This window comes from Panicum virgatum, chromosome 8K, assembly GCF_016808335.1.
Source record: "Panicum virgatum strain AP13 chromosome 8K, P.virgatum_v5, whole genome shotgun sequence".
Taxonomy (NCBI): Eukaryota; Viridiplantae; Streptophyta; class Magnoliopsida; order Poales; family Poaceae; genus Panicum; species Panicum virgatum.
This window is the reverse complement of record NC_053143.1, coordinates 45,619,847-45,637,844: the sequence shown is the minus strand read 5'-3', so window position 1 is coordinate 45,637,844 and position 17,998 is coordinate 45,619,847. Positions and strand designations below refer to the sequence as shown.

The following is a 17,998-nucleotide window of genomic DNA, read 5'->3' as shown; positions in this document are numbered from 1 at the left end:
ACTCTTGGCTCATCGTCATCCATTGGCCAGACTAACTATGCATGCAATAGTTAACCCAAACCAATTTCCTAGGCTTCTACTCAAAAAAAACCAATTACCTAGGCCGCATGGCTCTTGGAAATTGCAACTGCACCAAATAAATATGGACACCTTGGTCATTTTTAATCACCACTAATCTGTCTTAAATTTTCTAAAACCTAAATCTTTGCGGGACGGAGGTAGTAGCACATAATTAAGTACCAAAATGGGATTGGGAAGTGGGTCATTTGAGCCCAAGAGACAATATGAGATTGAGAAGCCTGTTTTTTTATGTTATTTTCTATATTTTAATACATATACATGTTATATACTATGTATATAAACTTTTTTGCCAAAATTTTTGGGCATCAATGCTAGGTCCGCCCCTTGCCACATGGCCTACGTAACTCATACTAGCAAGCTCTCTTTGGTGACCATATGTTCCCTTGGCTGCAAATCCATCACTGCTGACAGAAAATAGTTGGTGTGACTTACATACATCGGATTTAAATGATAATCTACAATGTGATTCTTTCTTTTTCCAACACACGGGCGAACTCAAATTTCATTACTTTACGTAACAAAAGCCACATGCAGTTCTTCACCTATAGCATCATAAAGTTACCAAAACCACATGCGCGCATGCCTGCATGGGTCAACAGAAAGGACACCAGAGCAACGCTGCTGCTTTGTCTGAAGCACACTGTATATATGTTCATAGCCGGTGCCCGGTGGTGTGTCCGACCACAACAAGAACAAGGGCATCATCTACTTTGTCAGTTACTCGTCCCTCGACAACGGCTGGAGCACCTGTGGGTGCGTGTGTACTACTCCATGGAGTCCAAAATATTTTATGTAACATCACACATATTCAATTTTCAATCTTCAGGAAAATTGTCAAGAGCTTGATGTAATTAATAACATCAAAACTTTTAAATAAGGGCATCGTGGTAACACTCACATAAACACAGTAATAGAGATAGTGCCACAATCCTTCTCATTTATTTCATTGAGTACAGTATTAAAACAACACCGTACCATATAGCCAAAATACGGAAAAAGTAACCACATCATAACTGGTTAACGTATCTAGTAGTGGTTGTTCTCCCAGAATTGAGCCTGGAGCCAGTCAATCGTCCCTTTCTCCACCTGGAATGCCTTGGCCAAGACATCATCTGAAATCGGTGGCTTTGATCCGAAGACTGCATTGGCAATAGTAATAACTCCAGGGTTTTGGCTGCTAAGACCAGCGATCGCAACAGCTGGCTTGTAATGGTCAGGGTTGAATTGGAAGTGGATGAGCCCTTGCGGGAATACAAACACGTCACCCTTGTTAAGCACCTTGGCGAAGAGCTGGTTTGGGTTGGAGGTGACAAATCCAACATAGAGTGTTCCCTCGAGCACCGTGAGAATCTCTGTGGCACGTGGGTGGGTATGCGGTGGATTCTCACCTAAGGGTGCATAGTCAATGCGGGCCAATGAAATGCCTAAAGTGTTGAGTCCAGGGAGCTGCATGACATTGATTAGAGTGACATTGGATCCAACTTTGCTTGCCTTGGTGTTCCTAGGCTTGTCAAGTTCTGCTGCCTTGAAGAAGTCATCTGCATTCACGGCCATGGGGTCCTTGCAAACAAATCCATTCACCTTCACTGTTTGTACACATAGAACAAGCAAAAAATACATACAAAGATCAGAAATTAGGCGATACATATACATATAAATGCTCGTAGTAGATGTGAGTTCTAACAGTTCGTGATCTTGTGCTAAGTTATTCATACCAGGAGAGTGTTTGTCGGCAACACAAAAGTCCTGTAGTGGGCTAGGGTCAGAAGCAATAGCCTGAGAAGTGACCAGTGCTACGAAGGCAGCAAGGAGGAAGTAGGAGGAGGTGGCCATTTCGTTTCCCCCTCGCTTGTATGTTGGTGCTTCTAGGAGTAGGCTTTGCAGCTGCTTGTGTTTGTTGTTGATGCTTTGGCCGAGCAGGGAGGTGGGTGCGCTTATATAGCAAGATCAGAGCACGCGGCAGCGTGAAACTGCGAACATCTGATCAAGTCAAATTTGAACACAACAAAAGAAGAAACGGTCTCTCTGTGGTTGCTCGAACCTGCTGTTTGGAGCAACAGAGTCGTATCTTAGCTTGTACCAAAACCCTGGAATTAAAATGCTGTTTGCATTAAATTACTGGTTGAAAAGTTCGAGGTAGGTACCCATTTCATTTTTAATTTTAAAATAAGTTAGAAAAAAAAGTAAAGTAGGAAAAAAGAGAGAATTCCAATTATAGCAAGGAATATTTTTGTTTAATCTAATGCCATATGGGATTTTCCAGATGATAAATTATTTACTTATTAATTGGCATAAAATAATATGGAGAGGACTCAGTTTCATTAAAAACCTGACTTAGTCACACAATAGAGAAGGTGCTGGCGGTGGGTGGATTGTGACTCTGTGGTGTACACTAAGAAGAAATCAAGGACGCAAGGTTCATAGGGGTTAATCTATGGGTGCTTTGCATAATTGCATTCACATACACGCGGAAAATGTCAACGGTGGTACGGAGTAAATCATAAACATATATTATAATACCTACACTTTGTACCTAACACAAGAAATGAACAATATCCATGTTGTCATTGCTGACTCAGAGAAGACTAGCTAAATGCTAATTTCCCTACAATAACTTGGTCGCAATTTCGTTGGAGTGGTTAGTTGCATAAGTTTGTCCAATAAAATTAATGAAACTGTGCCATACGAATACAGAGGAGAAATCGCCAATCTTCCATACTGGGAAGCAGGTGGCGCACACCCCGGAAGGCCCATTAACGTCCAATGATAAAAAAAAAATTCATAATTTTCAAATTATATATCCAAATTTAATTCTGATTGCATCATAATGTTTTTTATTGTGAGATCTTCAAAATAAGACCACATTTGATCATATTTGGATGAAAATATTTTGGAACAATTTTTGGAAATTGTCGGTGTTTTACTGTCACGTCTACCTAGGGATACCCTTATGTAGATGAATGATCGTGGGAAGTCGCCAAGATCAAGAACACGATGGTGCAAACAATACAAGGGTTTAGAAAGGTTCGGGCAACGAGTTGTGTAATACCCTACGTCCTGTTGGGTGGTTTGTATTGCCTTGGGTGTAGATGGGTGCGCAGACGCTAGGTTGCCCCACGGAGGGGTCCTTGCCCGCCCTTATATAGGCTGGGGGAGTGAGGTTACATGAAACCCTAGATCGGTATGAGCCTAAGAGTCTGCATCGAGTACTACTCGGGTAGTTTTTTTCTATACCGACTAGTTCTAGATCTATACGACTACTTACATGACACATAGGTATAGGACATGCCCCATCACATATCAGGTATTGAACTATGCCACGTCAGGTATCCCGTGGCCTCGGGTCTGACAAGCCCCCGAGCTCTTCGCAGCCAAGTAGTAGCAGGTCTTTGAGTACTTCTGTAGCTGTCGTCGAATAGTTCCCGAACTCTGCGCAAAACATGCCTTCGAAGTACTTCTCGAACTGCACCGAGGCTGCGTGGTGCTCCTGCTCGAGTAGTCTTGACGCCATCGAATGAAAATCTTCATGTATGGGGTGCGATGAACAATCACACTCCATATGGAGTAGCCCCCGAGCCTTAGCTTGAATCGAAGAATTCAGGATGAGGGTCTATCTCGAATCTTGAATTTAATCAAAATGTTTTCCAAATATTTTTGAAAAACAAATTTCTGATGCCACATAGCCAGTAGCCCCCGAGCCTTGAATCCAAATTTTTATGATTTGGAAAGAAGGGTCAAAATATTGTGGCATATTTAGAGTAATGTGTTGGATATTTCACAGCCTTTTTCCCCAAAATATCCCATAAAAAGTGGATGAGTGAACCCGATTGAGCCGAAAATTGAGGGTGAGTTGTTCTGACTTCTAGTATTTTACCCTTTTACCATCCCGGAGAATATATAACCCACTGTTGACCTAGGGTTAGGTTCACTCGTCGCTGACTTGTGTTGACCAGATAGCGCCTCCATAGCGCCGCCATTTCCAGATCTTGTCCTCCCAACTTCCCCATCCACTCGATCTCTCCATTTCTCAGCCCCCCGAGTTCAAGAATTTGCTTGTGACGAGGGAGATGGCGTGGAAGAGAGGCGCCGCCAAGGCAAAAGGGACAGAGTCTTCGCCGCCCAAGGAGGAATGGAGCAAAAGTAAGTGCAATAATTCCATTCTCCTTAGGCTTGTTGGGGGGGGGGGGGTTGCCTCAGGCGAAGGAGGTAGTCCAATGGCGAGCCCCCCGAGTCCGATGATGTGCCCTACGACAACGTTGATGACTTGTTCTTTTTCTACAATTTGTTGGACACGGCCTTACCCTTCCTGCTTCTGATTTCTTTCAAGGCCTTCTTCATTTCTATGGGATTCCGGTTCACAATCTGAATCCGAATTTGATCCTTCATGTCTCCTTTTTTGTTCACTTCTATGAAGCTTTCCATGGGATCCAACCGCACTGGAATCTCTTCCGTTATCTTTTCACTTGAAGCCTCAACCAGATGGGAAGAAACCCCGAAAAATTGGAGGTTGCGGGTTTCAACTTAGGCAGGGCTGAGAGGCCGATTATATTCCGTATGAGACTCTGAGTAGTCTAACAGGATGGAAGGACTACTAGTTTTATATTAGAAACTACGCGCCCCAACTCCTCGACCGAACTAGAGAAGCCCCAAAGCCGGCCGAATGCTAGAAGGAGGAAATCAAAGAAGCTGACATGCCGCACGTTCGGAAACTTCTTGAGAAGATTCATGAGCGCTAGGAGGCTGGTGTCACCGGCGCCACCATGATGTGGTCTTGGCTTCAGAGGTGGATTCAGCCTCTTCAAAAAAGGGCCCATTTTGGATATCAATACCTCGGGGTTGGAGACCCTTCCCGTTTGACCTCCATGGAAATATTTGAGCCATCGGGACTGAAAATGCTGAAGAAAGCTTTATCCAGGGTCAGCGCTATTCCGGAGCTCCCCGACTTGTTTTGTGATGAGAGGCCGCCGAAACAGGTGAAGTTTGTATTCGATTTTGTCCTGCGAGTACTTGCTTTGATCTTCTTTTGATGCCAACCTCTGCTTTCCTATACGCAGGATGGAGTAGACTTGTATCAGAGTCATCCTTCTCGCCCAGAATCTACCCGTGGGTACCCCTGAGAGCTCAAGCCTGTTGAGATAGGGGTGTTATCGAGGATGTAGTCATCGATGGCGATACTCAGGTTTGGCAGGTGGGGTGGAGAAGGGGTCTGCGGATGATGCTCTTGCATCTGAAGGTGGAGGAGCACCCTCACTGCTTCCCAAGAGAAGGAGGACTACCAGTTGGTCCGCCTCAACTGGGGAAGACAAGCAGTCGGAAAAGGTGAATATCCTTCCAGTGGGTTTTTGGTTGTTCTGCTCCTGCCTTCTTGACTTTTTTGTTTTCAGGACTGAGGATGTAGCCGACGCTTAAAAAATGTCACACCCTGAAATTTTTGAATTTCAGGATGTGATTGAAATTAAAAATAAAACAACAATTTTCTTATAATTTTAAAATTTTCTCAACATTTATTTTTCTTCACAGAGAATTTAGTGTAAAAGAAAATAAATATTGGTTGTTTTTCAAATTAAATGATGTTGTTCTTCTGGTGATGCATTCATGTCACATGCATAGTGTTGTTGAGTGTGAAAACCTTTCAAAACGTGTTCTATCATCAAAATTTCTTCCCGGGAATTTTCTGGATTTTTCTGGATTCTTTTCCCATTTTCCCTAGAGCAAACTCTAATTTTTAGAGGCTCTCCAAATCTTCTCTTGAGCTCCAAATATTTTATTTGAGTTCGTTAGGTCCCAATATATTTCTAGGATTTTTTCTTGAAATTTCGGGCCATTTGGAATATTTTTCGGACTTTAAATATGAATTCTAGATTTTTCTAGAATTATTTTAATTTCGAAAATAATTAATTCCGAAATTTTAAACGGGCTAAGTCTATCAAAAGTGCATAAATCCCTAATGGACCTCAAGGGCCCATTCATGTGTTCCCTAATGGGCTAAAAGCACATAAAGCCCATTAGCATGGGAGGGAGGTTTAGTACCACATTGCTAGTTGATGTGGGATGGCGAGACTTTTCTCTCTATATATTAAACCAACCTCTCATGGCAACTCCACACAAAAATATATACTACCCGTAGGGAGGCTCTTTGTTTGGGAATCCCTAAAATAATCTTTTCCCCAGAATCCCACCATCCTCCGCATCCGTGCATCTCCGGTGAAATCCGACGCCACCCCGGTGCTCAGCTCGTTGTCCTCTTCGTCGTGGTGTCTTCCTTCTCATGAGTCGTCGCCTTTTCGCCGTCGACCCCATGCCTTCTTCCTCGACTCCGACGATTTCCTTCTTCTCCGGTGAGCAACTTCCTCCGTCCTTTCTTCTCTCTGTTTCTCTTTTTCCTTTTAGCCTTCCGGCCCAGCCCGCTCCGCGCACTCCTCTCCAGCGCCGACTGACAGGTGGGCCCCGGCCATCAGGGCCGTCCCCTTCCTCGCGTCGGGCACGGACTCTCCCGAGTCCGAACGCCGCACGCGCCGCCGCTTCCGGGCGTGGCACGCATGCCAAGGCACACTAGGCCCCTATAAATAGCAGCCGCCCGCGCCCCTAGGACCTCCTTCACGAAGCCGCAGCCGCCGCCGCCCCAAACCCTAGTTTCGTGGCTGCCATTAGAGCTCGAGCTCGGAGCTCCGTGCTGCGACGCCGTTCCGCCGTCGCCCCGTCTCTTTTGTCTTGCCTAGGAGATTCATATCAAGGTGAGCGAGCTCGCCATCTCCTTTGCTCCCTCCCTCTCGCCCTCCTTCACCCGGGACCGCTCGCCGGAGCTCTAGCTCCGCCGGCCGCCGCTGCGCGCCCGGTTCCGGCCGCCTAGGCCATCTCCTGAGCGCACCAACGAGTTCGAGTGCTCGCGCGCAAGCTTCCTGTCCTAACCCGAGATCGAATCGAGCCCCGGAGTGCCAAAATGGCAACTCCGGCGAGATTCCGGCTGTGCGCCGCCGCGCACGCTCGCCGCCGGCGTCTCCCACCACCGCCCGCCGCTCCTTTTCACTGGAGCTGTCCGATCTCGATCCGATGGATCGGATTAGATCCAGACCCAACCAAACCCAAATCGTTAGATCTAAAACCAGTGGCCCAGATCGGGTTTGACCCGAGTCAACTGGGTCAATACCGGTCAACCATGCACGTTTTGCAAACGAGTTCCTCTTCTTTTTCAAAATTAACCCGCAGTCCATCTTAGTTCAAAAATAATTACGTACAAGCTCTTTTCTTTTTAGTTTAGCCCCTGTTCTTTTGTAAAATAGAACCCGCCGTCCCTGTGTTGTAGTTTAGCCTGCTAGCTCCTGCTATTAAGGTTTAATTATGTTTAGGCCCCTGGTTTCTTCAGATCTAGCCCATGAAAGTTCTGTTTCTTCACAAATAAGTCACTAGAACCTTGTTTTAGCCATAACTTCTTCGTTTTAACTCCGTTTTCATTGATTTTCGCGCTCACATGATCCTTGCAACGTGTGCGATAGCTTTATGACCTTGTTATCCTCTGTGAGCACAGTTTTCTGTGTCTTACAAATCTTTTCTGTTAGTCCTTAACCCTTTGGTTAATCGTGACTAATAAATTCCTGACTCACCGTTTATCCCATAAAATCGTTGTTTTAGCTCTGTTTTCCGCGTTTCTTGCGCTCTCGTAACTGTAGCAGCAAGCTCTATCCTTTAGTATGCTCTTTTTGAGCCTTTCTTTTGTTTTGGTGTATTGTTCTTAGATGTATCTTCTTGTTTGCTTTGTATGTTTGCCCGAAGTTTGTTCCGAGTAGAAGGATCGCTGTTCGAAGATTGAAGATCAAGTTTTCCATGCGAGCAAGAGCTAAAGAGCAGTAAGAGTAGTTTTCATTGGAGAAAGGCAAGTGACCCTAACCATCTTTCTGTCTATGCTTATTTACAAGAGTATTATGATGATTTAATTGGAACATGGAGAACCACCCAAGAAAACCGTACAACCACAATACTATATGGCTCTGGTCTTGGCTTATTAATTAGAGACTCTAGCTTGTGACAATCTTACCGAAAGGGCAAGAGGGGATGCATCGACGGGGTATAGCTCGGTCCTCTTGGGGCAATTGGTATTGTTTAATGGTCCTTTGGCAAGGTACCACCTCATTAGGACAGTGTTATGACTGCTTTGGCTTGAAACCTTAGCGGATTGTCATGGGTTAGGGAATCTTTGTAAAGGCCTCGTAGCGTCCCTATGCAATCACACCTCGGAAGTGTGGTATTGTGCCTAGCTAGCACATTGCGTGGTTGGGTTCAAAGTTCTTCGGAACTTTTACACGAATTGTGGTGAAAGTGTACAACCTCTGCAGAGTTAAAACTAACTGGTTAGCCGTGCTCACGGTCAAGAGCGGCTTGGACCCTCACATGATTAATAAACTTAAAGATGGATTTAAATCATTTTCTGGTTATTTCTTGTGGCCTTGCTGAGTACCAACCATAAGTGTACTCACCCTTGCTTACTGCTGCTCAGAAGGGAAAGTTGCTGTGGAGTATTTTGAAGATGTTGCTGAGTTCTAGGCGTACGCAACCCCCAGTCGATTGCCCGTGAAGTTTGGAGCCTTCGTTTCTAGGATAAGCTGTATAACTCTGATAGTCTTTTATTTGTTTTAATTCTCTTTTACGTGATACTGTTACTGATTATTCACTTATGATGTCTCTATATGTATGAAACTTGATCCTGGCATACATATAGCTATGCATTCGGTTTTGTCCTTAAAATCGGGTGTGACAAAAAACGGCAAACATTCCGAAGCTCTTGAAGTTTAAATCGATTTCGACTCTGAAGCGGTCGTCAGTGTAAGCCTTGCTCGCCTTTGTTGATACTGACTGGGTTGAGTTGAGTGCTGATTTTATTCTTGCTTGACAGGTCTGCTGCTTCTGTGGGGACAACCGATGCTACGCCTACAAGTGGGGGTGTTGTCCTCGATCCTTCATCTACTTTGAGCCTGCCTGAGGCCGTCCTGGTCCATTATGGCGAGAAACAAGCTCGCACGGGTCAGTGGGAGTCAGCAACTAGTGGCGTAAAGTCGAAACTAGTTGATGATCCCCTGCTGACTGATGCGGAGGTGAAGAAGATGAAGGAGTACTTTTCTGGCTTGTTCAAGGATACCAATGTAAGGATTCTATCGCCTTCGCCCTGTTTGTTTTCAGAGTTTGGATTGTAGCCACTGAATGCTTGTGTGTTTGTGCAGCAACTCATGGCGAGATCCAAGGAGAAGTCTGAGCAGCTTAAGTCTGTGATGTCTGTCTCCACTGAGGAGCACTCTCGGGTGGTGCGAGAGCTGAAGGAGCAACATGCGGAGGAGCTGAGGAATGTCTAGGAGCTGCATGTTGGAGAACTCCAGAAGCTTCGGGATACCAAGAATAAGGTCCTGAAGGAGCAAAAATGTGTGCTGTCTGCATCTTTGTTCCCATTGCTTGGTCCAAGTTGTTTCATGGTTGAAAGTAGTCATATTTCCTTGTAACTTTGATGCAGAGCTCAAAACTTTGCTGAAAGCTAAGGAAGATTTCATTACTGACTTGACGCTTGATGTGTACCGTTACACAGATGCCCATCAAAACTTGGAGAAGAAGCTGAAGGATGCCGACCATCAAATGGTGGATTCCATGAAGCGGATCAAGGCTCTGTCAGCTGAGCTTCAGGACTTCAAAGATGCAGCCAAGCTTGTAGTTGATATGGTGGACCCCGTCACAGGTGAAGCTGAAGGGGAGAAGACTTTGTTGTAGCGTTTGCAGGTAGTTCCCCAGAAGTTCATGGCATATGTGACGGAGACCACCAAATCATATGTAGCGACTGCCTTGGGTCTTCTCAAGTCTTGGTATGGTGGCTTTGACTTGCAGCCGCTGGCCAGAGGTTTGCCTACCGACTGCTCTGACCAAAAGTTTGAGCAGCTCATTAAGGAGGCCCGGCCTGTGGCTGACAAAATTGTAGATGACATCGAACAACAGGAGTAGATCTCCTTGTAATGAACAGTGTGTTGTAAAACCTGAGCCGGTTGGCTTTGCTTGTATGGAACTTTTTCTTTATTCCTGTATCTTTTTGATGCCTTGTTTTGAGGTATAGTCGGGTTGTGCATCCAGTAGTAGTTGGATTTTCTGAAGGTTGGTTCAGGGTAGGCGCTCATAGCTAAGGCTAGAGTTGTGAGTCTAGAAACTCGTCGGCATGGGACTGCCCGGATGCTTTCTCATGATAAGTACTCAGAGCCCATCCGAAGGGGTGAGTGTAGGAACTCGTCGGCATGGAAATGCCCAGGTACTTGCTCATGACAAGTACTCGGAGCCCATCCGAAAGGATGAGTGTAGGAACTCGTCGGCATGGGACTGCCCGGGTACTTGCTCATGACAAGTACTCAGAGCCCATCTGAAAGTATGAGTGTAAGAACTCGTCGGCATGGGACTGCCTGGTATTTGCTCAAAACAAGTACTCGAGGCCCATCCGAAAGGATGAGTGTAGGAACTCGTCGGCATGGGACTACCTGGGTATTTGCTCATGACAAGTACTAGGAGCCCATCCGAAATGATGAGTGTAGGAACTCATCAGCATGGGACTGCCCGGGTACTTGCTCAAGACAAGTACTCGGAGCCCATCTAGAAGTGAAGTGAGGGACAAGTGATCTTGAAGAACAGAATTTCATTGCTTGCGTTGGGGATGAATCGAAAAAATTGGTGGGGACTTCTTATGGGTAAAAGAATATATTAAACCTGGAAGAAACCCGCACATGCACGTGCGGTGCTCGGGATTCGAACCCGCGACCTCTTGGCTTGTGTGTAGCTCCCTTACCATCTCACCTACACATCACTTTAGATTGAGAGGGAGATATTTTCCTTTTGTAGTAACTCATGGATGAGCTAAAGGCACCGGTTGGTAAGGCTATCCTTAGGCACCGGTTGGTGTTACCAACTGGTGCTAATGCAAACGTACCAGGTGGTAGCACCACCCGGTGCCTATGGATAGCCTTAGGCACCGGTTGGAGTTACCAACCGGTACCTAAGGCTTTTCATAGGCTTCCATCCAACCCAAAAGTACCGGTATGAAGAAGAACCGGTACCTATGCTAGCATTGGTACCGGGTCTTGTTTATGCTGGTACTTTTGGGTGGACCTTTGGCCTCTTTTCTAGTAGTGAAACTTTGAATGCTAGAATGCACTATATTTGTGGACAGAGGGAGTAGTATGTATAAGCTTTCGCTGTTGCCTCTTACCCAAGTTCACAACCCAGAAAATATATCTTCAACCCTTTTCAGCTGCTATTATCTAACCCTTTTCAGCTGACCTATATGGACTAGAAAGTTCTACTTTAATCAAAGATAAAATGGTTTCTACTTAGGCGGCAGAACTTCACACCTGTTCTCGACATTATAAAGCCTAGCTTTCAGTCCAATTGTGTATCAAAACTTCACACTACGTTTTGCATGGTCGCTGCTCAATATATATGCCAGGGTAAATTAATACAATTGGATCCTGCAGGCTACAACTGTGTGTATATATGTTCGGATCAAGTGGAGGAAACAATAAAACATCTCTTTTTAGAATGCTCCAGAGCTATCCCAGTTGATGGTTCGGCCTTGACATTTAATGGAATCTATAATTAAGCCTGCAGGAAATATGATACAGGCTCCGACAATTTCATTATAACTTTTTATGGAGAGTTTTTGTTATGGCTGCCTGGTGCTCCTGGAAACAGCGTAATGCTAACATCTTTGATGACGGTAAAGTTCCAAGTCTCTCCTCTTCGATATAAAACAATTTAGGAAGAAGTCAATTTTTGGCCATCGAACTATTGCCCATGTTTGGTTTTGGCCATCGAACTCCAAAATCGGGTATTTTTGACCACTCAACTCTGCAAACCTTTTACATTTGACCATCCGGCTGTTTTGAAGAGTGGTTTCGCTGACGTGGCTGACACATGGCGGTGGGGCCCACATGTCAGCCCTCCTCTCTCCTCTCCCTCCCTTCTCTCCTCTCCTCTCACCCTGCGCCGGCCGCCGTCCTCCCTCCGCACCTCTCCAGCTCGCCCGGCCGGCCGCGCTGGCCCGCGGTGGAGTTCCAGCTCGCTGGCCCTACGGAGCGGGCCCGTGGCGGAGCTCGAGCTCGCTGGCCCTACGGAGTGGTTAATTTCACAGGAGTGCAATATCTGGTCTTTGCTTAGTCATAAAGAAGACTAACGTTGCCAAGATTAACTTGGTCACCGTTTCGTTGGAGTGGTTAATTGCTTGCACGAAATAATCCAATGAATGAATCCGCTCGGAGAACTGGTACATGGGTAGCTGTCACATGCTTCCAAGTTAAGCAAGTAAGGCTTCGTATCAGTACCAGATCAATAACCGAGTCGTCTGCCTAGTCAATTTCTTGATGGTTTGTTTCTGTCAAATCCTTACCTGCTCCTTCTGTGGAAACAAGCAGATGCATGCAGGCCCGGTCTTGAGATTTCAGGGGCCCGGAGCGAGATTTGAACTAGGGGCTCTTTAATAATAATAATAATAATAATAATAATAATAATAATAATAATAATAATAATAATAATAATAATAATAATAATAATAATAATAATAATAATAATAATAATAATAATAAGCAGAACTGGTACATGGGTAGCTGTCACATGCTTCCAAGTTAAGCAAGTAAGGCTTCGTATCAGTACCAGATCAATAACCGAGTCGTCTGCCTAGTCAATTTCTTGATGGTTTGTTTCTGTCAAATCCTTACCTGCTCCTTCTGTGGAAACAAGCAGCTGCATGCATGTGACGCGCGTATTTAGCTTTGTGAAGTATTTTGCTGTTACTGCAAGCTTAATTATTAACATTAATATAATGGAATACTCCATTATACACTACACAAAAGGTAATGGTGGTTCAAGTGTATTGTTGCCTGACATTGGATAATGGATATTTCAACTCGTCGGGGGTGCCCCTAGGCTCCGAAGATCCGTCATCTTGCTCCCACACCAGCAGGTTGCCCCTGTCGCATTCCTGCTGACTCGCTGGTGCCATAAACACTAGCGAGTTCCTCCACGAGAACGATGACTCACATAAAGGAAATAGTTCTACTTGTAGAGGAAATTTCCGACTATTGTAGATGCAGTTTGAAATGCTCGATGTAGTTACGTTCAGAAAAAAAAAATTTCTCTATGTAGCAGGTACCCTCACTTTTCTACAGCCACAAACGTAGGGCCGGGTGCGATAGCCGGTCCTAGAAAACCGATTTGACCGGCCCTGAAAATGATTTCTGTAGTAGTGTTTGAGAAAAGGCTAAGTGGGTGGAAAAATAAATTATTATCCGTTGATCGAAGATTAGTGCTAATTAATTCCAATTTGCCTAGTTTACCAATGGTCATGCTTTTTTTTTACATACCAAGGGGGGTCCATAAAAAAAGCGTTCTGTAGATCAAAGTTTTTTCTGGAAAAACGATCAGCATAATAAGAAGTATAGATTGGTGAAATGAAATATACTATGTCAGCGAAAAGATTAGGGATCAAGAATCTAGATATGAAAATTAAGTGCTTGCTAAGAAAAATAAGTAACTCCTTATCACGACGGGCCACAGCACCTCCTCGTGCTTCGACGCACGGGGTGCCGACACGTGGCTTCACTTTTGAAAAAAAAAGTCCTGCTTTTCGGAATTAACCCGCACTACATGGAGATTTTTGCAAACAGGCCCGTCACCCACCGCCCCCTCCCTACCTCCCTGCCTGCCATCCCTCCCTGGCTCCCGGCCGATGTCCCCCGGCCGGCGCTGCTCTTTGTCGCCATCCCTAACCGCTGCCGCTGCAACCCCCTGCCGCCCCTCCCTGTTGCCGCCCCCTTTGGTGCTCTGCACCGCCGCCCCTCCTGCCCATCACTACCCTGCTGCTGCTGCTCTGTGCTGCCTCCCTGCCGCCACGACCGTCATCGGCGGAGGCGCAGGTGGCGGATCCGGGCTGCGTCATCTAGGCGGCAGATCTGGCCGACAGCGTCGAGGCTACGGTAGTGGCGGTGACAACGTGGCGGCGTGGGGCGGAGGCGTAGGCGGCGCCGTGGGGGCAGAGGCAGCCTTGGACTAGCCTGGGCCTTTTATTTTTTATTTTTTATTCTCTTTTTTTTCTTTTGTGCTGTTTTTTTTCTTTTGTGTTGTCTTCTCTTCACGCGGCGTAGTGCATTTTTTTGACCTAGTGCCTTTTAAACTGCGTAACAAGGATGGGATATGGCAGGAGTTGCGGTGGAACATATATCTGAAGAAAAGAACTTTAGTTCAGGTTACTATGGAACCAGGAGATTCGCATTCGGATGCTTCTAGTCGGAGTGAAAGATCAGTTTCTTGAATTAGGGAGTTTTAATTTGAATCATTGATCTGGATCCAATTTCAAGATGTGATTAAATCGGCGAAGGAAGGTCTGATCTTTCATGGTGGACAAGAACGGACAAGATAACTATCCTTGATTTGCAAGATGGAAATCAAGAACAAGTGTAACTAGGACTAATCAAAATCTGAATTAGCTCATATGCAGTCAGCACAATGCTTGCCAACCATTCTCTGAAGATATGACTTGCAAACGAGGAACGTGATTAATATTGTAAAGACAGTAGCACGGTGCATGATGTAGACAGTGGAGACAGCTATACGAAGCGATGTTGAGAACTGTAGCGGAACGAGAAAATAGCCCACTAGTATAACATAGGCTTGGAAGGGAGTGGTGGGGTGGGTAGGATTGATTAGTCAATTGTATGTCAATAGAACATGATTAATGTTGCTTATTTGAACATTGTGTGTTTGCACATATGAATAGTTCATTTAATGTGTAAGTTTATTATATAAGCTCTCTCTTCATTATACATATTTTAAGCATATAAAAAAGGGCAACTATTGAATGTGTATAAGAGTAGGTTAGTCACCGAAGATTTACCTTGTGCGTGTACCAATAAAGAAAACATGATGACCTCTGGAGTAGATAATTTGTAATAAAATGCTAAATAAGGACACAACGTGTGTTGTGGTTTACATGTCACTACTGGCAAACAGGGGCAGATCCACACCGTCGTAGCATGGGATGCTTGGCCTGTTTCCACCAGAGGCGGGCTCGGGATTTGGAATCTGGGTATTCAAAATTTTCAAAGGGCGAAATTTTCTTTTTGGCAGCCTAAAGTATGTATTCTTTTTTTGAAACACCAGTATAGACTAAGATGCTTACAAAGCATGCATATGTATAGACTAAGACGCTTACAAAGCATGCATACTCATCCCTATGAACACATGCATGCAAATCCTACCCCTATGCACGCCTTCGAGAGATTGGGCCGGTTGGATCTCGAGATTGACGAAATCACCACAGACGTCTCGCTGTCGACGGGTACGTCGCCTACCACTGAAAGCATAGCACGGGTAAATCCTGTAATAAATCTAGAAAAATGTGAGCACCCGTACCAAATCTAGCATTTGAACCTGGGTGGGTAGGTTACAGTTCCACCCCAAATAACCTAATCAGCTGAGCTACGCTCAGTTAGTAGCGTAAAGTACATATTCATACTACCTCCGTGCCCACAAACATTTACATTCTGATGTTTGAAATTTTTCCCCCATAAAGCATAATGCCATTTTAGATCATTAATTATCCAAATAGGATCATCTCATGAAGTACTCTTGGCTCATCATCATCCACTCTAATTGGCCAGACCAACTATGCATGCAATAGTTAACCCAAACCAATTACCTAGGCTGCATGGCTCTTGGAAATTGCAACTACACCAAATAAATATGGACACCTTGGTCATTTTTAATCACCACTAATCTGTCTCAAATTTTCTAAAATCTAAATCTTTGCGGGACAGAGGTAGTAGCACATAATTAAGTTTGAAAATGGGATTGGGAAGTGGGTCATTTGAGCCCAAGAGACAATATGAGATTGGCAAGCCTATTTTGTGATGTTATTTTCTATATTTTGATACATATACATGTTATATACTATGTATATAAATTTTTTTGCCAAAATTTTTGGGCGTCAATGCTAGGCCCGCCCCTTGCCACATGGCCTATGTAACTCCTACTAGCAAGCTCTCTTTGGTGACCTTATGTTCCCTTGGCTGCAAATCCATCACTGCTGAGAAAAAATAGCAGGTTGTGTAGCAGAGCTTATCTTTTGAGCTTGTTGTTGGTGTGACTTACGTACATCGGATTTAAACGATAATCATACAATGTAATTCTTTCTTTTTCCAACACACAGGCGAACTCAAATTTCATTACTTTACGTAACAAAAGCCACATGTAGTTCTTCACCTACAGTATCATAAAGTTACCAAAACCACATGCGTGCATGCCAGCATGGGTCAACAGAAAGGATACCTGCAGATCGAGCAACGCCGCTGCTTTGTCTGAAGCACACTGTATATATGTTCACAGCCGGTGGTGTGTCCGACCACAACAAGAACAAGGGCATCATCTACTTTGTCAGTTACTCGTCCCTCGACAACAGCTGGAGTGCGGAGTGCCTGTGGGTGCGTCTGTACTACTCCATGGAGTCCAAAACATTTTATGTAACATCACACATATTCAATGTTCAATCTTCAGGAAAATTGTACGTCACGAGCTTGGTGTTATTAATAACATCAAAACCTTTAAATAAGGGCATGGTGGTAACACTCACATAAACACAGTAATAGAGATAGTGCCACAATCCTTCTCATTTATTTTATTGAGTACAGTATTGAAACAACACCATATAGCTAAAATATTGAAAAAGTAACCACATCATAACTGGTTAACGTATCTAGTAGTGGTTGTTCTCCCAGAATTGAGCCTGGAGCCAGTCAATTGTCCCTTTCTCCACCTGGAATGCCTTGGCCAAGACATCATCTGAAATCGGTGGCTTTGATCCGAAGACTGCATTGGCAATAGTAATAACTCCAGGGTTTTGGCTGCTAAGACCAGCGATCGCAACAGCTGGCTTGTAATGGTCAGGGTTGAATTGGAAGTGGATGAGCCCTTGCGGGAATACAAACACGTCACCCTTGTTAAGCACCTTGGCGAAGAGCTGGTTTGGGTTGGAGGTGACAAATCCAACATAGAGTGTTCCCTCGAGCACCGTGAGAATCTCTGTGGCACGTGGGTGGGTATGCGGTGGATTCTCACCTAAGGGTGCATAGTCAATGCGGGCCAATGAAATGCCTAAAGTGTTGAGTCCAGGGAGCTGCATGACATTGATTAGAGTGACATTGGATCCAACTTTGCTTGCCTTGGTGTTCCTAGGCTTGTCAAGTTCTGCTGCCTTGAAGAAGTCATCTGCATTCACGGCCATGGGGTCCTTGCAAACAAATCCATTCACCTTCACTGTTTGTACACATAGAACAAGCAAAAAATACATACAAAGATCAGAAATTAGGCGATACATATACATATAAATGCTCGTAGTAGATGTGAGTTCTAACAGTTCGTGATCTTGTGCTAAGTTATTCATACCAGGAGAGTGTTTGTCGGCAACACAAAAGTCCTGTAGTGGGCTAGGGTCAGAAGCAATAGCCTGAGAAGTGACCAGTGCTACGAAGGCAGCAAGGAGGAAGTAGGAGGAGGTGGCCATTTCGTTTCCCCCTCGCTTGTATGTTGGTGCTTCTAGGAGTAGGCTTTTGCAGCTGCTTGTGTTTGTTGTTGATGCCTTGGCCGAGCAGGGAGGTGGGTGCGCTTATATAGCAAGATCAGAGCACGCGGTAGCGTGAAACTGCGAACATCTGATCAAGTCAAATTTGAACACAACAAAACAAGAAACGGTCTCTCTGTGGTTGCTCGAACCTGCTGTTTGGAGCAACAGAGTCGTATCTTGTACCAATACCCTGGAATTAAAATGCTGTTTGCATTAAATTACTGGTTGAAAAGTTCGAGGTAGTTACCCATTTCATTTTTAATTTTAAAATAAGTTAGAAAAAAGTAAAGTAGG

The 17,998-nt window shown here is 44.8% G+C and overlaps 2 protein-coding genes across 2 annotated transcripts; both read right to left on the bottom strand.

The window, feature by feature from the left end:
* Positions 1-983: 983 nt before the first annotated feature.
* On the bottom strand, positions 984-1,990 carry LOC120644853 (germin-like protein 8-7). Its single transcript, XM_039921587.1, has 2 exons — positions 1,797-1,990; positions 984-1,667 (listed from the first exon to the last, which is right to left on the bottom strand). Exons 1-2 carry the CDS (start codon positions 1,912-1,914, stop codon positions 1,108-1,110), a joined length of 678 nt encoding a protein of 225 aa, XP_039777521.1. The 5' UTR covers positions 1,915-1,990; the 3' UTR covers positions 984-1,107.
* Positions 1,991-16,717: 14,727 nt separating this feature from the next.
* On the bottom strand, positions 16,718-17,721 carry LOC120644852 (germin-like protein 8-7). Its single transcript, XM_039921585.1, has 2 exons — positions 17,527-17,721; positions 16,718-17,397 (listed from the first exon to the last, which is right to left on the bottom strand). The coding sequence occupies exons 1-2, from the start codon at positions 17,642-17,644 to the stop codon at positions 16,838-16,840; spliced, it is 678 nt and encodes a 225-aa protein (XP_039777519.1). The 5' UTR covers positions 17,645-17,721; the 3' UTR covers positions 16,718-16,837.
* Between the last annotated feature and the right edge of the window lie 277 nt (positions 17,722-17,998).